We start from the raw sequence: 21,942 nt of genomic DNA, 5'->3' as shown, positions 1-21,942 counted from the left end.
AATGTGTGGGCTGATATGGCGTCTCCAAAGGGGAAAACATTATTTTTTCAGAAATTAAACTGAAAAATAATCTTATAAAAAGAAGATCCTTCCGTTTTATCACATTTTGATTTAAGCTTTTATGCATTAATTGGTGAAATGTAAATGAGTGGGAAACAACGTTGTAACATTTTCCCATTTTTTTTTATCTGTAAGTAACAAAGTTGCTGAATTTCATTTATAATTATAATGAGCTTGCTTTTCTTTTGAAAAAATTAGTATTAATGCATTTAATGAAAATCTAGTATTAGACGATGCAATTAATAGTAGACCATACAATTTCTAAATAGATTTCAAGTTCTTTCTAAGTTGTTGTCAAGTAGCTTTTATTAATAACATATAATTTGTCTGCTAATTCAGATTACTTCAGATAAGTGAACTGTTTTATTAATTATTTTTGGAATGTTCTAAAAATATAGATTTTTTTTTATTTAGGCTATTTTTTACTGCTTATTTTTTAATTTTATAATATGCATGACTTGAAAGTATGACGGAATTTTTTTCTCATATTAACCAATAGGTTATTATTGTTACGAAATTGATGCAATTTGCAAAACTCGAATATCAGAAAACAGTAAAAATTGACTGCAATTTTTTTTTTTTTTTTACATAAGACAAGTTAAATGAAAGTGTGTAATAAAAATATTCTAATCTATTCTGCTTAAATTCATACAGTCAAGAATTTTTTTTCTTTTGAAGGATAGTATTAAAAAGAGTATTTTTCTTTGAATTATTAATGCATATTTCTTGTAATTATGTTACATAAAATTCATGATATTTTGTTAATATATTTTCTTTTAGAACTTCAGTTTTAATTTTTATTACCATAAAGTAAAAACAGAAAAAAACTATCAAATTTAGCAGAAAAATATAAAAGAAAATGTATGAAGAATTTATGATAAGCAATTTTTTGGATCACTACAAAAGCTTTGGGTTTTTATCATTTGTGACTCTGTGATATGCAAACTTTACATTCGTACTATTTCATATTATATTTTAAGATAGTTATGAAAATCTTATAATTCTTCATATTTCAAAATCAATATTCTTATTTGATTTGATGCTATAAAGCTCTAGGTTTATTTTATCTAAATACAAGAATATAAAAGGCCATTATATAAATTACGGAGTTTCTTTCTCATTGTTGAATATTCTAATATTTTCAAAGAATTTGGGATATTTTATCAGACAGAAATATTTGAGAATCCAGCACATATCAAATGAAATAAAATAATATGAAGTTTATATTTTCTTTTTAAATCTTCTTTATCTAGTTCCAACCTAGTTTCACCATCACACTTGCAGATGCGAATGCTGTGGACAGATGCAGACTAATAAATCAGCCCTTTAAGTTACCTTTAATCACCAACTTTGATTTCGCTTGAAATTTAACAACGACAATGGCTAGATTAAGAACAAATCACCATAAGGGAATGAAGATCCTTCCTGATGAGACAAGACCCTATATTTACAGCAAGTACTGCCCGGAATCTCAGATCGCACCGAAACACATCTGTTGTTTCTGTTTCTTATGGCACTTGCCATGGACAAGCCCGCTGTTACGAAGACAGCGATTTTAAGCCGGTGGGGGGAACGTCTTTTGTTTTTATAGTAGCGCCATCTAGGGCCAAGAGAACGACTTAGCTACACACATGCCACAGCCCTTTTTTACGGGGCGGACTTCATTCACGCATTTCATTCACTCATCCGCAAATCGTAATTTAGACCTGAATCAGAGAACGATCACCCCTGATCCAGTACCCCCAGTGGTATTACTCTCGACATGGAGGACTTTGTGACCATGACAAATTTTTATGCGCGTTAGCCACCAAGCACGCGGAGAATCTTCGGCCGGTGGAGTTCGAACTTGCAACCTACGCGAATCCAACGCTCTACCAACCAGGCTATCCCGGCCCGAGACGCATCTGTGAGTGCTTATCTATTACCGCATATATCTTAAAACTTGGCTGGTTACCACTGATGGTTCCACTTCAGGAGATCCTTTACAGTCCTGAAACACCAAAGCTGGCGGCTGTGGTACTCCGGGCCTTTGACAAAATTTGAGACTTTCTTTCCTCACTTTTTGCATTTCCATAGACATGACAACAACAAATCTGCTTTTGCAACTTTTGATAATCTGCATTCTCTTTAAATTGCATGAAACTTCATTTTATTTCCCCAAATCTGCATGGTTAGAAATATTTTTTTTAAAAAAAATGTTTCGTACCTTTTCAAATTTTTAAAAAAATAAGGATACCATGCTTGTTGTTACCAGAAATATAAAGACCTCTTTTATTACGGAACATCGATTTCCGATAACGCTATCAATCAATGTCAACGGCGGAAAGCAACAAATTGATTATATGAATATAAAGAATCTTCTCTGGAATTTTCTTTGCCGTTGAAGAAAGTTTTATTTTAACATTCATTTGTCATCATATATACGGCGCAAAATTATTGAAGTTAAATCTGACTTTTATATCCCAACAAATCACGTATTTCCCATCACATTTCCCGTTACTTTTTTTAAAGCAGCTTTTGTTTTTCTCAGATATAAGAAATTTCTCATCTAATTTTTTCCCCTACATTTATATACTTTTGAATTCTATTGAACTTGAAGGTAGAATAAAAATATTTATAATAGATAGGAATTTATTTATATGTATATATTTATTTATTTATTCCGCTGTGCTTTAAGCGTTTATATTCCCTTTAGAATTGAAACTATCAATTCAAAAAGCAATCATTATGAAATTCAATTAAAAATAATAAAAAATACTTTGAATTTAGAGAGAGCTAATGCTACTACAACTAAAACACAAATGAACTTAACCAAATTAGGAATAAATATTAAGTTTAATGCAAAAAAAGGAACCAAAAAGAAACAAATGATTAATCCGGCCTGAAGACTTTCTCAAGAGCACCCTCAGGCAGGAATTCAAACCAGGGATATTTTCTGTGAAGGGTTTGACTTTCGTCCGAAAATATTGACCCCTCGTGACCCAAAACCCCCCAAAAATGGAGGTTTTGGAGATAAAATTAGTATCACAAAATTAAAGACAATAAATTACACAATAACAAGCAAAATATTATTTCCAAATTTTCTAAATCTAAGCAATACCACAGCAAAATTGAATAAAACCAAACTACAAAAAGACCATTTAATCATAAAACCAAAAAATATCAGCAAAGCACATACAGGTTGAAAGTAAAACTCCAAAAACTGTGAAGAAAATAAACCTATCGGTGCAGATGCACTGCGTTAAACTAAATTTAATTTCCCCGCGTTTAAAGCTGTATACGCCTACCGTGCTTGGTCAAAGTGCCTCGTCATCATTGATTAAGGATTAGTTAAAAATTGATTAATGATAGAGGTGAATGGAGAATTCCGTACATCTAAAGGAGTTTTGCAATGACAAATTTAATAATGATTTGTCCTGATCCGTTCCCAATATTCATTAAGTGCAACCTATGAACATGAAGTAAAAGAAATAATCATTTTTCAATAAAAGCTCATTTGCGCCATATTATCCTGTATAGTGAGTAATACCGCGTATTGAGTGGAGAGCATACCGTTTGCAATGTTGAATTAAAATTTTGAAAATTAGGAGTAAAAACACTGTTTCTTAGAATTTTTGTAAAAATAAATGTAAGCATCAATAAAATTAAATATAAATCTTGTACATTTTATTAATATAAATAAATAAACAAATAAAAAACAAATATTATTAAATGAATTTAAGGTAATGATGTCATAATTTAAATTGTTTTCGCACCTGCAGCAATATTTGAATCCCATTGGTGCAAATTTTACCGATAAGTTCATCACCGTCTATATAATATTCAAAACTGAGATTTTTGAAGCATTGAAAACCCAAACTATTATGGCATTATTTACTGTTTACTAGGATTCGAAGACGCAGAACTATTTTAACCCCCAGTATTTTAGCAGGAATTTGATAGGTTGTTATTTCGATTTTGTCTACAATATAGGCTTATTTTTTCTTTCGATTAATTAGTTCTTTTTTAAAGTATTTTCCAAGTTTGACTTTATTAAGTATTTAATTTCAATAAATTAATCATTAATTCAGGTTATTCTTATCATTTTGGGAAGTATTGATAGGCAATTTGTGACTTTGAGTTATGAAAATTTTACATTCATATTATTTCACATTATACTTCAAGATAATTATGAAGGCCTTAAAATGAAAATCAATACTTTCATTCCATTTGATGTTCTAATATTCGAGATTACAAGAATGGTCTGGAAAGTGCGTTTAAGTGATAACACCAACCGATCCTCACAGACTATTTTTCTAGGTTTAATAAAATCAGTTTGAGTTCAGCAAAATTTCATACCAGCTTTCGAATGCTCACAAAATATTCATGCTAGCTTCAGAGTGTGTTCAGTTTGTTCTTGTTCTTATGAAAGTGAGAAAACCAGCTTCTTTCTAAAGTGATTTTCCGAAAGATTAGATCTTAGAAATTTATCTCGTATAAGATGGATTCGGAGATTCCAGAAGATCTCCCTACTTCACTGATTTTTCAGCCTCTTCTAGAAACATCTTCAATCTAAATACTTTTGTATGAGACTGTCTCCAAAATTACTTATAAAAACTTCGTTATAATTTCGTGGCATCTGTGAAACAAACAAATTACCCATTAGATGAAGGAGTTTTAATACGAGGCCCCACCAGTTGTCATATATTGCGCAATTACATCACACAGAATTTATTCATTCAACAAGTATTACTTCCTTTAAAATTCTCTAAATTGCCTCCAAAAATAGCCTATAGCATTGAAAAACACTGGGTCTTATTAAACTAACAGATGGAGGTTGTTTTTATTGCTTATAAAATAGTCTTACCATAAAAAGTAGAGGCCCGAAATTATAAGGAAAACTTCGATTCATTTAAATATCCAATAATGTTTTTATAAAAATGAGAAATTAAAAGGTGAAAAACCTTACTTTAAAATAAATTTGTTCACCATTTAAGCAGGTGGTATAAAACCATTTCCCACATATTTTACTACTAGGAAATGGCTTTGAAATTGCTATGTGCAAACCTGTCCATTTTGCGATTTTATCATGTTCTCTCCTATATCTGCCTTTACAAAAAAGAAAAGTCACAAACAGCTTGAATTTTAGAAAGACCCAAACTACTAAAAATTGCTTACAAATACGTTGATAATAAATCTTGGAGTGAAAGTTTCGAGGCAACTTATTAACTATTTTATTTTTATTAAATTAAAACTTTATATTCAGAAACTACTCATAAAACTAAAGCAATATTTATAAAACTAACTTATAAAGTAAATATTTCATGAGTCAAAAACTTTTAAAAGGAAAATATACTGAATTTAAAACGCGCCAATGCTGCTATATCTAAAACACAAATGTAATTATGCAAATTATAAGTAAATATAAAGTTTCAATTGAAAAAAATTAAATAAAATGGAATGTAAAAATGAGGGAAAATATGAACAGACCTGAATACTTTATCAAGGGTTACCCTCTGCCAGGGATTTTTTCTGTGAGGAGTCCGACTTTCTTCCAAAATATTGAGTCCCTCCTGACCCAAAAATCCAAAAGAATTGAGCTATTTAGAAGATAGGAAATGATATAAACAAAGCAATGGTATTAAAATCAGACAATAGTAAAAAAAATATATCAATTTAATAAAAAAATTATTTCAAAACTCAAATTCAAGCAAGACTAGAACAAAATCAAATCATATCAAACCACTATAGTACATTATTTTGTATATAAAAATTATAATTTTATTTTTAGGACTGTTATTCTCTTGAATGAAACTATTATGCATATTTAAAATCGTTTTATTTATTTTGATATTGAAAACAATTAACTTTAATTTATTTTTAAAAGTCGTTTCGGGAAATTAATATATTTCTTTTTACTTGAAAAAAAATGTTGCAAGTAACAATTTTGGGTATTATAATGTACTCCATAAAAACGTTTTTGCATTAAATTTTTTAGACAGGATAATATTTTCAATTATTGCATCAACGGATATCAAACATATGTCTTGACTAAACCATAGTGGATATGCGGGTAATTTAGAAAGAATCTGAAGAAAGCCATTCGTAATGGCTAAGTTTTAAGAATAATGGAAAAAAAAAGTAATGTCATAATTCTTAAATTACTTGTCGCAATTCCAGATAGGGGTTCGTTCAAAACAACATTGATTTTGTGAAAAAAAAAAATTCTGATTCTTCGATTTACTTGGATTTATGAAATCAAGCATTTTCTTTTGAAAAGATTCTGAAAAAACTTCGTGTTTATTCGTTTTAAGCTGAAATCGTATCTTTTTATCAGTAAATATGTTCCACTTCTGATTTTATTTTTCAATTTCGTAGTCAAAAATTTTTTTATTAAATCGCGATCCCCAATTTTTCCCCCTAAAATATATTGTATACGTGGAAACTGTTGATAAGGAATGGTATTTCAGTAGTACGGAAAATAAAGTTTTGTTTTCTGGCTATTTTAAAAACATTATTGTTTAACTTATTTCATATTCGTTAAAATAGAATTTTCAGTGTATTTTTTACCATTATTTTCTTTTATATTAGAATTTTTAAATTTCGTTGCTTTGCATATTCTCGATGACGATGCATTATTTTATTTTTTTCAGAATTTATTTATCAGTTTTTCATTAAATAAATTAAATTGGATACTATTTCAATTCCACCTCATGTGAGGGAGGGAAAAATTATTACAATTTTTTGAACAACTAGAAATTGAAAATAATTAAATAAAGATTTCTGCATTGTATTATGCAAATAAAATGGCATTTTAAAAAGTTGCTTTTAATATTTTTTTATTTTAATCTCTTAGTACTAAACAAAATATTCATTCATGTGTAAGAAAAGTTTTTCTGCATATACTGTGCATTATTTTTCTTGATTAATTCCTTCAATATATAAAATTTAAACGATAGTTTTTGTTCTACTTAGCAATCTAAATTATATATTTTCTTGAAATTTCTTTACAAACACAATGCGGAAAATTCTAATGAAGATGCGTGATAGTTTATTAAATAGTTATTTTTTATTTATTTAAAACTCTTACACGTAATATGGTGTAAGATTTGTTTAACATTCTGAAATTAAAACAACCAAAAAAAGCTGTAAGGGAGATTTTTTTCGCCTTTATGATACTGAAAAATAAATTAAAGTTTGAGCGTGACTTTAGAAAACTTGGTCAAAATAATTTGAAAATTCATTGAAAATTTCTTGTTATTTATAAATTGAGTGAACATTTAACTATTGCTTTTAAAGGTCAATGAAGATTTAAATGCCTCATTTAAAATTCTTGCCTCCATATAACAAGCTGAAAGTATATGTTTGTTTTGCTACTTGAAATATTTATTGCTATTTTGCTTTTCCTTTAAGAATCATGAAAACTATGATATTTAAAAATTTATTTGGTTCTACAGATTTCCTCATTTTCTTAAAATTAAGCTGCAGGCTAAAGAAAAGCTTTACTTGTTATAATTAATTTATAGAAAAATTCTTTTATATCGGAAATATTATATGCATATATTTATAATGGTTTTGTTTACAAGTACATAGTAATTCTATTGAAAGCTGATTCTAAATATATTTTTTACTATTTTGCAAACGATATTTATTCTGCGTAATTTTCAGCATCTAATTTGGCATGCTATTTATATTTGTCAAATCCTTCAAATTTTATTTTAAATACTACAACATAAAAAAATATAATGAAGGAATTATATACTATGTAAAAACTTAAACTAATTTCTTTCCGTACAACGCAATCATAACCTTGTAGAAAACTAAACTAAAAATATTAATGGAAGTTGATTTATAAGTTTTCTTAAAATGCTTAACATTCTATCAGAAATTTCGCATCAATTAACAAAAAATTATTAAAGTTTAATAAAAGAAAACAACTTTTTCAATAACTTCTAATTATGTATTTTCTTCTTTAATTATTATTGATAATCAGGAATATTACAAAGCAGTGAAAATTTGGTTCTTCACATCTTATTGTTATCATCCAGTATAAGTTAATTATATTTTTTCGCAACTTCATTTTCCCTTAATTAATGAAAACTAATTTTATTCTTCATTTTTTTTCATACTTTCAAAAATAATGAATACAACTTGATTAAAATTTTTCATGAAGTCGGAAGACTAACATCGAAAAAATGCTAATGAATGCTAATTTCATTTTCCTTAATGTTTTTTTACTTTAATTTCTTAATACTTTTCTCTAGAATTTAAGAATGAAAATTAGTAGTCGCAGAAGGACGAAACAAAAACTTTTCATCATATTTTAAATTAGCAATTTCTATTAAAATAATAAATATTTTGAAGAACTGCGTGTTGACAGGAATTTACTAAAGAGAATACTTTTTGAATTAATGCATGCTTTCTAATATGTTATGCAATATTTCAGAGGAGGAAAGTTTATCCTAATGTTTGCATGTAAATGTTGCTATTCAATGAATTTTTGATTGTAAATATTTTACAAGCATAAAAAACAGCTTTTTAAAAGCATGTTTTTTATTAATGTTGTTATACAATGAATTTTTGATTGGAGATATTTTACAAGCATAAAAAACAGCTTTTAAAAGCATGTTTTTTATTAATGTTGTTATATAATGTATTTTTGATTGGAGATATTTTACATATATAAAAAACAGTTTTTAAAACATGTTTCTTTATATGTATGTTATTGCAGTATAAAATATTCCTTTCTAAAAGTGTGTTGGTAAAGACCAGATGTTTTTAGAAAAAGGAATTTTCATTGTATCTGTGATTAATTTTTAATATTTAAAATATCTTAATGAATTTTTTTGTACTGTATTCATTGTAACTTGATCTTTTCAAAGTATTTTCGTCGGTGCTCCTTGATTTACAATTTTGTTTTTATATTCATACTTTTTATTAAAAATATGGAGATAAAAAAATTATAAAAAAATATGCAGATAATTTATATTTTTATATGTATTGGAAATATTTTATATTAGAAAACATGGATTATTCCTTTTTCCTGTTTATTAACAAAAGTGTATTTGCAAAAACTTTTGCTTTTTATTCAGTTTTCTTTTTCTTCTGATATAGAATCAATTGCTAAAAAATAAACAGATTAACTTATTATATTCTGAAAATGTTCAAATTTTGTGTAATCTATAAAATCTCAGAGCATTATTATAACAACAATTCGTTGAAATAGGGTATTACAAAATTGATATTATTATTTTTCATTATCGGATTACTGCCTTCACAAATATGAAATGATCGCGTGAAAAGTATTTCTAAAGATTTTCTGTTTTAAACACAGATTTCCAGGAAAGCAGATATGTTACAAATCTGCTTCCTTACTGCAGATTTTTAATGCATTGTAGGATAAGATATTTTGGAAAAAAAAATCTCGAAGATGCATGTAGAAACAAGTTGGATAAATGGCCACGATTTGTTTTTAAAAAGCATAGAAATCTAAAATATTCAAAGCTATTTTATAGAAATTTGAAGAATGCATTCATTTAAATATAAATGAGTGCAATGAAAATACGTGCTGCTGCAATAATCGAATTCCTTTTATAAAGTACTCTCTAAGTATGACTAATCGCATGACATTCAAAATTCAAGAAATAATGCTAAATTTCGAAATGTAGTTGCCCGTAATTGGAGATATTTTCAACGCCATTATGTGAATAATATTTCCTGCTATCTACGCACTTATCAATAATTCAATGTTCTGCTGTCATCTCAAAACTGGCGAAGAAATTATTACACAAAATTCCTGCTGGTATCTGCTCCCATTTCAGCAAAGTGATGTCAAACGGTGCATTTACCTAAGTAATTTATGTATGATCGATTAATTTCTAAAACACAAAGGGATTAATTAAAATTCCTCTTAAATAATTAAATAATTAATTTGGGAAGTTTCGCGTGGGATGTACAAAATTTAAGTTTTAATGAGTTAAGTTCCAAATTTCAGATTTGATCTCAGATATAAATAAAAAATCTTTAAATAAATGTGTACAAAAGTATTTATAAAAACGTTTTCTTATTAAAGTGCTAAGAATTGGATATTTCAGTTTCAATAATTTTCAGTATTTTAACCTTTAATTTGTAATTCTGCATTATAAATATTACTGAATCCTACAAAAATTGTCAAATTCATTACCAATTATCCACCACCTGTATGATATCAAAACTTAAATTCATTGTCCAATTAACTTGTGATTAAGCTCTGATAATATAAAAGAAATGTGTTGTCATCGGGAGTTCACAAGGATACAAAATTTCAAAATTCTAATACATGAGAAAGTGAATGAAAAATCGATGGTAAAATTAGTTTTATGAACATAACGTAGAACGAAATGAAAGCATACCGAAGATGTAAAAACTGCAGTAATAAAATCATTATTAAACTTCTGATAAGAAAAACACATTCCATACTCTATTGTGTATCTAATTTTGAGGTGCATTATTTGTTTTTTTCCTTTGTCATGAGAGCATGTAATTTTAAATAATTACGCATATATTTAGAATTTGCATGTAATTAGAGAGCATACATTCTAAAATAATTAAATATTTATTATTGTCTAAATTATTTCTAAAATTTTTCATTCTGTCTCGTGACTAATTTTTTAATTTTCTTTTGCAGATTACCAGAGCGACCAGCTTTTGCCACGTAAGTTTTATAATTTTTAATATCGCAACGATTAATAAAATTAAATTTTATGTAGATTTTTATATTTCATAAATCATGACCTTCATTCTTTAACAAATGCATATTTTCAAATCTGTGAAAGTAGAAAGAAAAAAAAACAAGAGATCTTAAAATGATATAATTGCTCTAAAATGTTTTGACTGAGTTTAGTTATCAATTTATCATAAGTAAATTTTAATCAGCATATATTTAATTTCGGAGACTGAAAAATATATTAAATTCTGATTTTACATGTTTTTATATCTTTCTGTGTTGATCAGTTGAAAACAGATTTTAGAAAAACAAATTAGATTTTTCTTATTAAGCGAATATTATTAAACACTCAGATGATGGTTCTGAAATTATCTTAAGAAAATATTTTTCGAATTATTTATTTTAGAACATTTTTCACAGAATTTCAGAATTAATGTAAAATTCTGTATCATTTCAGAAATTTCACAATTTCATGACAGAAATGTTTTATTATATTATTCTTATTTCAAGCTTTTAAAATCTCTGAAATATTAAATTTTCTTTAGAGTACATAAAAAGCGTCATGTACTTCAACAAGCCGGTACATGTGCCATTAAAAATGACATCACATACGGCCTACATAAAAAAAACGTCAAAACAAACTTTTTATCATATACCCTTGCTTTTATACTGGAAAATATTCAAATTAATCTCTAGAGTGAATGTTTTATTGCTTCTAATCAGCCCTACGAATCACGTGTTGAGGTTTTTCTACTTGTTCTTGGCTATTGTTTGGAGTTCCAATGTGCGAGTCTAACTTCAGTCCCAGTGTATATTCCCTTCCTGGAGAATTTTCAGGGGAAACTGCCCAATTCGTGTTTTGCGTACAGTAAAATCTCTATTAGCCTACCCAACCATATGAGTAAAGCTCATATCAATCAAATAGTTTTGAATAATGGTAGTTAAGACATATTGATAATAGAGCTCGTGAATTTTCGATTGAAGATAATAATCCATGCGGTAAAATAACCACTAATGGAATACAAATCGCATAAACAGTTTGATTGTTATTAACGGAAATGCTGCCATATTCAGAGAGTCCTGGTTGAAAATAACGGTTTATACTGAGGCAAATGCAGAAAATGCATATCTACAAAAAAGTAGTTTTTGAAAATTATTTTAGTTTTTATAACTGATTCTTGGTAGAACTCATAAGAATTCATCCTTAAAGATTCGATTGCCTGTATTCAAATTTTTGCAAAGCATGTCAGCAGGTTTTAATTAAAACGTTTCCGTGTTTATTTAAGTTTTATCATTTCGGCTTTACTTTCAAGCTCAAATTTTACGATACCTGACAGAGAATTAGAGAGATAAGATGATATAATGAATAGAATATGGAAAGGCTTCTATAATACTATGAGCTTCATGACTATCGAAATGTTGTTAACGGCTACTTCAACAAAGTACTTTTACTCTTAAGAGACCAAGTTATATAAAATATTTATATGAAAATGTCAGTGAGCTATGAATCCTGCTGAACAAGCTGTTCGCCAAAGACGCCAAATATAAGATAAATTAAAATTTAATTCTGCGCATACACATTATGGGAGCAATGATTGCATTTAAATAAATTAGAAAAGGAAGAGCAAAAAAAAAAACGCTACATTAAATCGTTCACTGTTAGCACTACATTTTGATGCATAAACAAAATGAAAATATGCTAAATGTTTTTCTGCTAATGTTTTAGATCTTTATAACTAACTGTTACAGATGCTTGGAAGAAATGATTAGGCTTACTAAAAGTACGGAATTTAATTAATATTATTTGTCGTTTTATTCAAGCATTAATTTCATTCAAATTTCAGTAATTACATATTACTTAGTTATAAAATAATTGGAATAAACGCTCAACAGTCGTTACGTTGATTATCTAAAATAAAAATGTGTCGAGATAAAAGTAAAATGTACAAAAGATGTTATCAAAATTTTTTTAGTTAATACTGAACAATGCTAGTATAAGAGAATAAATTAATAAAACAGTATAACAGTTATACATATTTAGGTTTATTATAGGACCAAAATGAAGACCATTTAGTTGCTACGGATGCTTTATTCTGAAATTAAGCAAAAATATTATCTTATGAAATGCAAATAAATGTATCTAAAATTAAAAAACAATATTCATATTAACCATTTTAATCTTCATCTACATAAAAAATGCTTTGCATACCAAATATAATTAAGTAATATCAATTATCATATAATAATTATTACACGCACAGAATCTAATATATGTTGGAAATATCTTAAAACATTCCAATAGTGTTCCAATAATTAATTCAAACTATTAGTAATTCGAAAATAATTTTTATACATATAATGATTTTTTATTAATGAGTTATTTCAATTATGTGATTAGGTGATAACAGTTATTTTCTTTATTATGTGATTAGAAATTACGTATTTGGTTATGTCGCATAAAAAGTAGCATTCATTGATAGCTGCAGATTCCTAAACTTATAAAATATGGATAACTGCATTTGATTATGAAATATAGTGTTAAAAAATCCATAGCTTTAGAAGTATGAGATTCTCATAAATAATTTATACATTCTTAAAACAACACATGATATGGTCCCGAAATTAAATTATCTTATGCCTCAGACCATACAAAAAGAAGAAAAGAGATCTAACGTTGATCTAACATATCAAATCATTACCACGCTTCAGTTATTTAAGAGTAAAATAAAATTTTTAGTTAAAAAGTTATTTGAACTATAATTATCTTTTTTCAAAGAAGAAAAGCAATTTAGATAGTTGAAAAACAATGAGATTTGACTAAAATTTCGAAACAAATACTGTTGGAAATTATGCTTAGAAATATTTTTAAACTTTTTTTAAAACTGAGAAGGACTTCTCATCCTCTGTATATGTCATTGAAAAGAACAGAATTTTCGAGTTTAAAATGGTATATGAATTATTTCTATGCGATAACGTTTACAGAAATTATCACTACAAGCAACAAAATTTCGCTTTGTTTTTTTATATTTCTCTTTTTGATGCTCCAGAAAAGTCGTTCGGAAATACCTGTTCCCACCCACCAAACTATATTTTTGGTAAATTTAATAGGGTTAATTCAAATTATAATGGTAATGTAAACACATACATACATTTTTTGCTTTTGATATAAGAAGGAATAATTGAATAACTAACATTTAAATATGAATGACTCTTTTGTCTAAAAGGCATTATAAAGACGTATCATAAAAAATTTTATAAAATCTTTCTGAAAGTTTGTAAAGAAATTTTACAGAACTTGCTCTGAAATTGTTTGATAACTTAACCAATTCAAAGGGGCTTTAATAAGAAATTTATTAAACATTTATTTGTCTTAAAATTGTAATATTTTATGCCCTGTGAAATGTATTTTATGTCCAGATCGCACTTAAAAAAAGGAGAGGGGCGCTATTTTAGTATTAGCTCTGGGAGCCATTTTATGTAGGACACCTCTATGCCTATAATAAAGATAAAAATTCCTTTTCCCACATTATTTCACTATATCTCTCTTTTTCCTTTCTTGCAATTTTTTTGGTAATTTCTATTACAAACTCTCCAAATTTTCTGGTTAAAATCAGTTCACTTGAGCCATCTAGTCAATCTATTTTTTTCATAAAAATAAGTTGAAACTCTACAATAGTAGCGACTAATTTATAAATTAGAAAGTGATAAAGTGACGGAATCTCGAAATTATCTAATTTGGAAGGGAGTTTGGGGGTATGAATTCAACTAACTATTTCAAGAAGCATATTTTTCAATAATTACATTTGAATTTCCAACTAAGCGTTTAAGATTAAAGATTAAAAGATTTCGCCCTCGATTTCCATAACCCACTGAAATCAGAAGACATTGAGAATGAAATAATATGCCAATCAGTATATTTGTCTTTAAAATAATTAATTAATGCTTCAAAAAAAGATTTCTTCATTTCAACGTTTGCGCTACAAATGTCATCCCATTTTCTGAAAACATTTTGGGACCTCTTCTGTTTTTCATTAGAAAAACGTTTGCAGACAGACAGTAAAGTCTGTGGTGAAAAGTTATTAGTCCAAATGGGATGTTTTGGTAGACAAACATAAGATCATGAAAGCACATATTTAATTAAGCATTCCATTAAAATATTTGTTTTAAATTTTACCATAAACTTATTACAAAAATTAACTCTATGTTTATATAAAGAAAATAAAGAGTCACTTTCTTTGGGTAGGTTACCCATTATTTTATTTGATGCAATTAGGTTATTTTTAGAACAATTTTCTCAAATATGAGCAATATTTCGTATTATGGCCAGTATTACATTAAACATTAAATGGTCAGTATTTGCGATGAATATGATAGAAAAAATTATTGGCATCAATATGAAAATATTTAACATGATAATATTTAATGCTCGTTAAAGTTACTACATCTTTACTAGAAAAGGTCTTCAGTCCGGCTTCATCATTTCTTTCTATTTTATTCCATTTAAATCATTATTTCATTTAAACTTATTACATGTTTACTCTGTAATGCAATTTGATATTTTTTAATTAATTATAAATTTGAATTTTTTATCCTTCCACTTACGAGAATAATAGTATTTTAGTTAATAAAGCAATTAAAGCTAGTTTATTCTTATGGTAAACAAATGCAATGTTTCAGTAAACTTTTTTAATTTCGTAAATATGCATTCAGTTTTTCAAAGTGTTTAATGAGCTAAATTTCTGCTTCATTAAATCCTTTACAGACACGTTCACAACTGACATTTTTCAAACACCTAAAAATAAATCCAAAAGTTCGAATTCTTTTAGAAAATTACCGGTTATAAAAATAATTTATTTAGGAATTTAAGTTTAGATAGCAACAATAGGCTTTATTCGAAAGATAATACCTTTGAAGGATCAAACCCTCTCACCACAGATAATAGAGTTACAAACCTGTTATTTTGCTTCCCAGCACGATTAGTTCTATCACCAGAAAGACCGATTTACAATCATCTGTATTGGATGCGCTCGGGTGCCGAGCCAGTGATCCCAGAACTTGGCTACAAACCTGCCGACCATTTCGCGACTTAGCGACGAATTTGGATACTTTGGTGACAAAATAGATATTACTGTTAACTTCGAGAATTTTAGTGATCCAGCCAGTTGGAACTGAGATACTCCTGATTGGTCCAAGAACCTTCTCGGCTCGCCTAACGGGAACTATAAAAGGCCAGCAGTCTCGAGCTGCAATGAATCGGAGTTGAAATCAAAGACAAGTAACGAGCCATCGAGAGGATAACGAAGCAGCATTGTATGGAGCTCACGCGAGTGCTGAATTGCTGTGTGCAGAGTCCTGGCGTTTATTGTAGAAGCAACGTCGTGTCGTGTGTGCAGTAGCCAGTCGTGTAGTAATGAGGCGGCAGTTGGATACAGTTAACGCCAGGAGACAGTGAAGAATTTCTGCCGTTTGGAGAGACCATAGAGCGAAGTTCCGAAGATTCCTTCTCCTGCTGAATTCTGTCTGGCCGCTTTGTGTGCTGTGGTCGATTACTACTTGTGGGTTACTGTTTGCTGTAATGTGTGTCCTGTATCCGTCTCTGTTGTATATATTTGTCGTCTTTGTATTAGTGTCTTCGCGTTAAATAAACGTCGTCGTCGTTTGTTACTGAGGCCTGTTGATTGGTTTTCACACCATACACTTACTATAAATGAACCCGGTGAAATTACGGATTTAATAGTAGTGGAATCCGTAATAAATTTAGGAGAAGTATAAAACATTTAGGAGAATTTAACCTCCTTATACACAGGGCCGCTTGGGATATTATCGGAACATATATGTTAGCATAAAAAGTTTGTTAAATCCGGAATTTTTGTTATTCTGCTGATTTTAAGCAACTCAGATGAAGTCTTAATCTAGTTTAAAGTAATTAGAGAATTTGTAAACAGAGTACTAGTGGCATGTCTATTTTTAAGCAATTAGAACTTTAATCATTAGTTTGGAGAGCAGAAAACATGCCAAAGGCTCCAACTTGAGAATTAGGAGTGACGTTAGTGTAATCCCGACATGGGAGCACAATTTTCCTGGCAGAAAAGCTTGATTAGCTGTACGGACGAAGAACTGTAATGATGACTCTCTCACATTTTCGCCAGATCTTAATTTAATTTCTAGTTAAATAGATCACAGCGTAAATGGGGTAAAATACTGCCAAAATCTGCAGAGAATTTTTTTTCTATATAGGTTATTATTATGGTTGTTACCATACATGCTTATTAAAAAAATAGATACATGCATAATTCAAATTTATCAACGCAATTAATAAAATTTGCCAAAATTTACGTATTTCTGTTTTTTAAAGAGATATATTTAAATTTAAATTGGATCTGAAACAAAACACAAAAATATTATCAAAAGGTTTAATTATAAATTATTGTATTTAATTACGATAGCATTCAGTATTAATATACCCCATAAGCATTTTTCAAGCAATGTTTCAACATCTATTTTATTATATTCATTACAAGAGGTTGATATGTCAGATTATTGGAATATGTACAATACATTTAAACGCGAAAAAATCATTCATATATTAAAAATAGATAATGCAGTTTTACGTGCACTCAAAGGCATCCAATGTTAACATTTCTCATTACAGAAAAATGACTTTTGAATTGTAATAAATAAATAAGATACTACAAAATAAACATAAATAAAAATTAGAGGATTTGTTATGTTTCATTGAAATTTAATAAATCAGCTATAGTGATTATAGGTATTGATGACCTTAGTGCAGCCTTGTGGACTCATTTTATCAAACTTTTCTTCTCTGTGATGTAGATGTTATTTACTTTATCTGTTACTGTGCATTTCTAAGATCATGAGGCCTTGATGCACATTCGAAACATGGTAATTCACGCATAATTTTTTTACAATTCCCAATGTACTGAAACATCTTTGATATGCACTAGTTGATGCAGGTAGGGTTCGTGTAATTTTTCAATTTATTCGTCTTTGAGCGTCAGCAAATCGGGAAATGTATTGTTGCAGTTTTAATATTTTTTTTCATTTTATATGCATCATATTTCCTACTCTGCGTCATTTTATATGCATCATATTTGCTACTACTAATCGATAATATAAAAATATGACGCATATTCTTGAATCGATAATTTTAAATATTGTGATTTACTGCAGTACAATTGACCTAAAGCAATTATATCTTCTATCTTGGTGATTGGGATACCACGGCTCTTAAACCTAACAGCATTCAGAATCGATGTGTGCATAAAACAATCTCATTGTGTCTTTATTGAAATAATTAAAAGTTACCAGTTGGTCAATTTCTCTGTCTAGATATATTCACCTCGACAGGAGGGGGAGGGACATATCTCAGGCTAAAATCCTCGGTATTGTCCTCCCCCCCCCTACTGCCTCTATGTATGAACAATGAGAGATGTCACTCCTGGCTGTCAGTGTAAAAGTTAATCATGACGTTAACATTATCTGAAAGCACAGAAAAATGTGAAAAGCTGCATTAAATTTCTCAAAGAAGTCACTCTATCTATTAAATATGATCTTTCCGAGATTTTCGGAAAGGACAAATCTTATAATATTGAGCTTTTCTAAAACAGGTAAAGACTATACAATCTTTGGCACTTGTAGCAAATCATTTATCATGTCGCTTTAATTTTAGATGCCAAAATATCACATGAAGTATTTGGCCATTTGGAAAAAAAAATTTTTAATGGGTATAGATCTCAAAAAATTAAGAACAACAAATAAGCAGAGATCTGAGAAAGCAAATCTCTCTTTGTGGAGTTCAAATTGTTGGGAAGAGACACTTTCAAATAAAAGGTGTCGAATGAGTATTCCAAAAATATCCAAAGTTTCCTCTCTGTCTTTTTAGGATAGTTGATCAAACTGTAAATTAGAATATGAAATTATGAATATTACTTTTTGAATATGAGAAACTTTACTTGTGCGAAGATATTCCCTTTATTTTAAAGAGTTAAATAAGTTTAATCTTAAGCTTTAAAATTCCTCCAGATTAAAGCATTTAGATAAAATATCGAAATAAATATCATACATAACGACATTAATTGCAATAGTGAAATTTATTCTTTATCCATTGTTAATTTGCTTTAACGTTCTCGCAGATACGTCTCTTGCAAATGATGTATTACAAAAACGATTCTCGATTAAAGTTCTTTTAGCTTTAACGTTCTCGTAGATAAGTCTCTTGCAAATGATGTATTACAAAAACGATTCTCGATTAAAAAATTTGGAAGGGCTCGTTGGAATGATTTTTCCAAAGAATCTTTTAAAACTATCTTTCTTGAGGATTGCTTTCAATTTGTTTAAACATATAAGGTATGTCAGAACTGAAAAAATAAGCATTTTTTGGGTAACGAAGCATAATAAAGAGTTCGAATTCGTCTCCAATCACACCACTTTTACATAGCCAACACTCTTGAAGCGAAATATTGAAAACCCTTTTACCAAGATCACGAGTTCTTGTTTCAACACGATGCTCAATAAAAAAATCCCTATTCAGGTGTCATTTCATCTATATTCATCGCCTCTTCCACGAAATCTAAAGCAAAGTACTCATCTATAAAAAGCTTTTAATTTGAGATCAGTCTAGACGTCTCGAAATTTGATCGTTTAGACCCAACAGTGACTGAAATATCCTAAATTTATATTTCCTCGAAATTTTCTTTCAAAGATTGAGATACAAAATATCGACTACAAGGTCTTCAAAAAAATGTTGTTTTTTTTCAAAATGATCTTTACAAAATAAAATTTTACCTCTAATTATATGTTATTGTTCAAAATTATTTTCTGTTTCCCAGAAAGAATGTAATATTCTTTAGAAATTATTGAAATTTTTGGAAAGAAAGCATTGATTTGAATATTACGAATCAACAAATGCTCTCAAGTTAACAGTTTGGTAATTGTATTTGATTTGGGCCAAAAATGTCAAAAAAATTTTCATTTTCCAATTAAAAACAGGTATTTCCAGCAGCCGATAGAAATCCTTGTCAGTAAGAACGAACTCTTTAGAATGGTGAATTCCAAGAAGTTAATCTTTGTAGAAGGATTTGGCCTTCTGGTAAGAGAAAAAAAAGTTTCAAAAACAAAAATATCATCAAAATTCAATATAATCTTTTAATCTTTTTGATCTTTTTTAGATACAGAAATATTCGGTCATTGTACTGTTGAACAAGATTCAGTGTAAATAGTATATTTCTTTTTGGCTTTTTTTTATTACTGTAAAATAATCAGTGTTCAATAAACCTTTTGCTATAAAATCACTAATATTACTATACTCATGTTACTCTTACTATATTACTATACTCATGTTAATACTGCGTGTGCAGATGGTTATATATCCACTACGTTTGCCGAAAAATATTATGCGCTATTTTTTGCAATTAACAAATATTATAGAACAATGGACAATCAACTGGATGTAGAATACAAGAGATCTTCTCAAATGCTAGGAATTTTTACTAGTCTCCTTTGTTTAAGAAGGGGATATAGGTTCCGTATTCTTATTCTTAGTAATGGTAAATCAGTTCCCATTTTAAAGTATTTGAATAATATTTTAACCCTTCTCTGAATATTTTTATACATTTGTATAGTTTATAATTCTTGAAATTTCTCAATTATTTTACTTATACTATTTTTGATTAGAGAAATCTTATAACAAAATTATAACTCAACAATAAGTTTTTAACTTATTTATAGCCACATAGTGCTTCAGGCTTGTGATCTTGATTCGCACAGAATTTTCATTAGGCACAAATTAGCGTTTTTCGTCAATAATGAATGAAATGAGATCCGAATAAAAAATTAAATCCTTAATTATTTTATTAATTTTTCTATATTTTTTTAAAATTAACTTTTGAACTTTCAGCACATACACCTATTTTTGAAGCATAACAGGGGATCATTATTACTCCCAAGTTGTAGACGATTTCCTCCTTATTTTGTTACCTATGCAAACAAACAAAAATGAAGTTTCTGTAATATCCTAGTGTTTACTAATGCATATCAGTTTTTTAAATTGCATTCGTGATAACAAAAATGTAAGAATTTAAAAAAAATTGTCACTGTTTTTTCCTATATTTTTTAATTTTTATTAGTTTTCTATTCTATAAAATGTACTATACATACAAAATAAATAATTCCTTCCTCAATATATTTACATAAAAAAAAACAATATTTTGTATATTGTTTACTTATTTTATTAATAACGTTAAATATATCCAGAATGCTGGCACATGTAACTCCCCTTTAACAAGGAAACACTCTGTTTTCCCAGGTCAAATCCTTTATTTCTAAACCATTCATCAAGATATAAGAAATGACCTCTGCCAGTTTTGAGAAATTTCCAAAAACCATTTTACTAAACGAGAAATTGTGGGGTCAAAATAATCTCATGCGTGTGATCGTGGGGTAGTTAAATGCGTGATTTTTTGTTAAAAGCAAGAATTACGCTTTGCAGGGTTAAATAAAAGTGTATATATTTTATTAAAAAAAATTCTCGGAACACGGACGGGTGAAGGTCAGCCTGACTACATCTTAGTTTACCGTAACTGTAATGCGTTTTTTCAATTGTGCCGTCTTTTGTCTTCCGTGCAGTTTTCCATCACTGTGGACGGAGTGTACACGGAGCGGGGTTCCACAGCTGGCACCTTCAACCTGCTCTCGAGTAGCGTGCTCTATGTGGGAGGTGCTGACCACTCGGCCGGACATCAGGGCGCCCGCCAGCACTCCAACTTCGTCGGGTGCATCAAGAAGGTAAATTATGCATTCAATCCCTTCACTCACGAGTGTGGCATATGCGGCTTTCTAAAAGTGCATGAAAAAAAAAAGCTTCCGAAAAAGAATCCAGTTAGAACAATTTGATTTAATATAGAAAATAATTACCATAGCTTAAATTAAATTTATAACATTGTTAGGATGCAGAATAGCCTTATTATCATAGATTCGATTCATAAGGCTTTCTGTTTAAAAAGGAACATAACGTTGTAATTTTAATTCGATTCATGTTGTTGAATACGAATTTGATGTTAAGAACCAATATATGTTTGATTGATTATTGGTTTTATTTAACTTGTTTTGTTTAATGTTTTTAAAAATAGAATTTCGTAATCGTTTCTCACTCACTACCTAACATAAAAAAGATTTTTTTT

General features: G+C 28.6%; 1 protein-coding gene across 1 annotated transcript in view; it reads left to right on the top strand.

Moving 5' to 3' along the window:
• LOC129981085 (neurexin-1b-like) overlaps positions 1-21,942 on the top strand; it is a 321,421-nt gene that overhangs the window by 191,399 nt on the left and 108,080 nt on the right. The window contains exons 4-5 of the mRNA XM_056091735.1: positions 10,706-10,732; positions 21,389-21,547. Coding sequence (XP_055947710.1) covers positions 10,706-10,732; positions 21,389-21,547 — 186 coding nt within the window. The remainder of the gene's footprint in view (positions 1-10,705; positions 10,733-21,388; positions 21,548-21,942) is intronic.

The sequence above is a fragment of the Argiope bruennichi genome, chromosome 8 (genome assembly GCF_947563725.1).
Source record: "Argiope bruennichi chromosome 8, qqArgBrue1.1, whole genome shotgun sequence".
Lineage (NCBI taxonomy): Eukaryota > Metazoa > Arthropoda > Arachnida > Araneae > Araneidae > Argiope > Argiope bruennichi.
The sequence above is the reverse complement of the archived record's forward strand: the minus strand, read 5'-3'. Positions and strand labels throughout refer to the sequence as shown.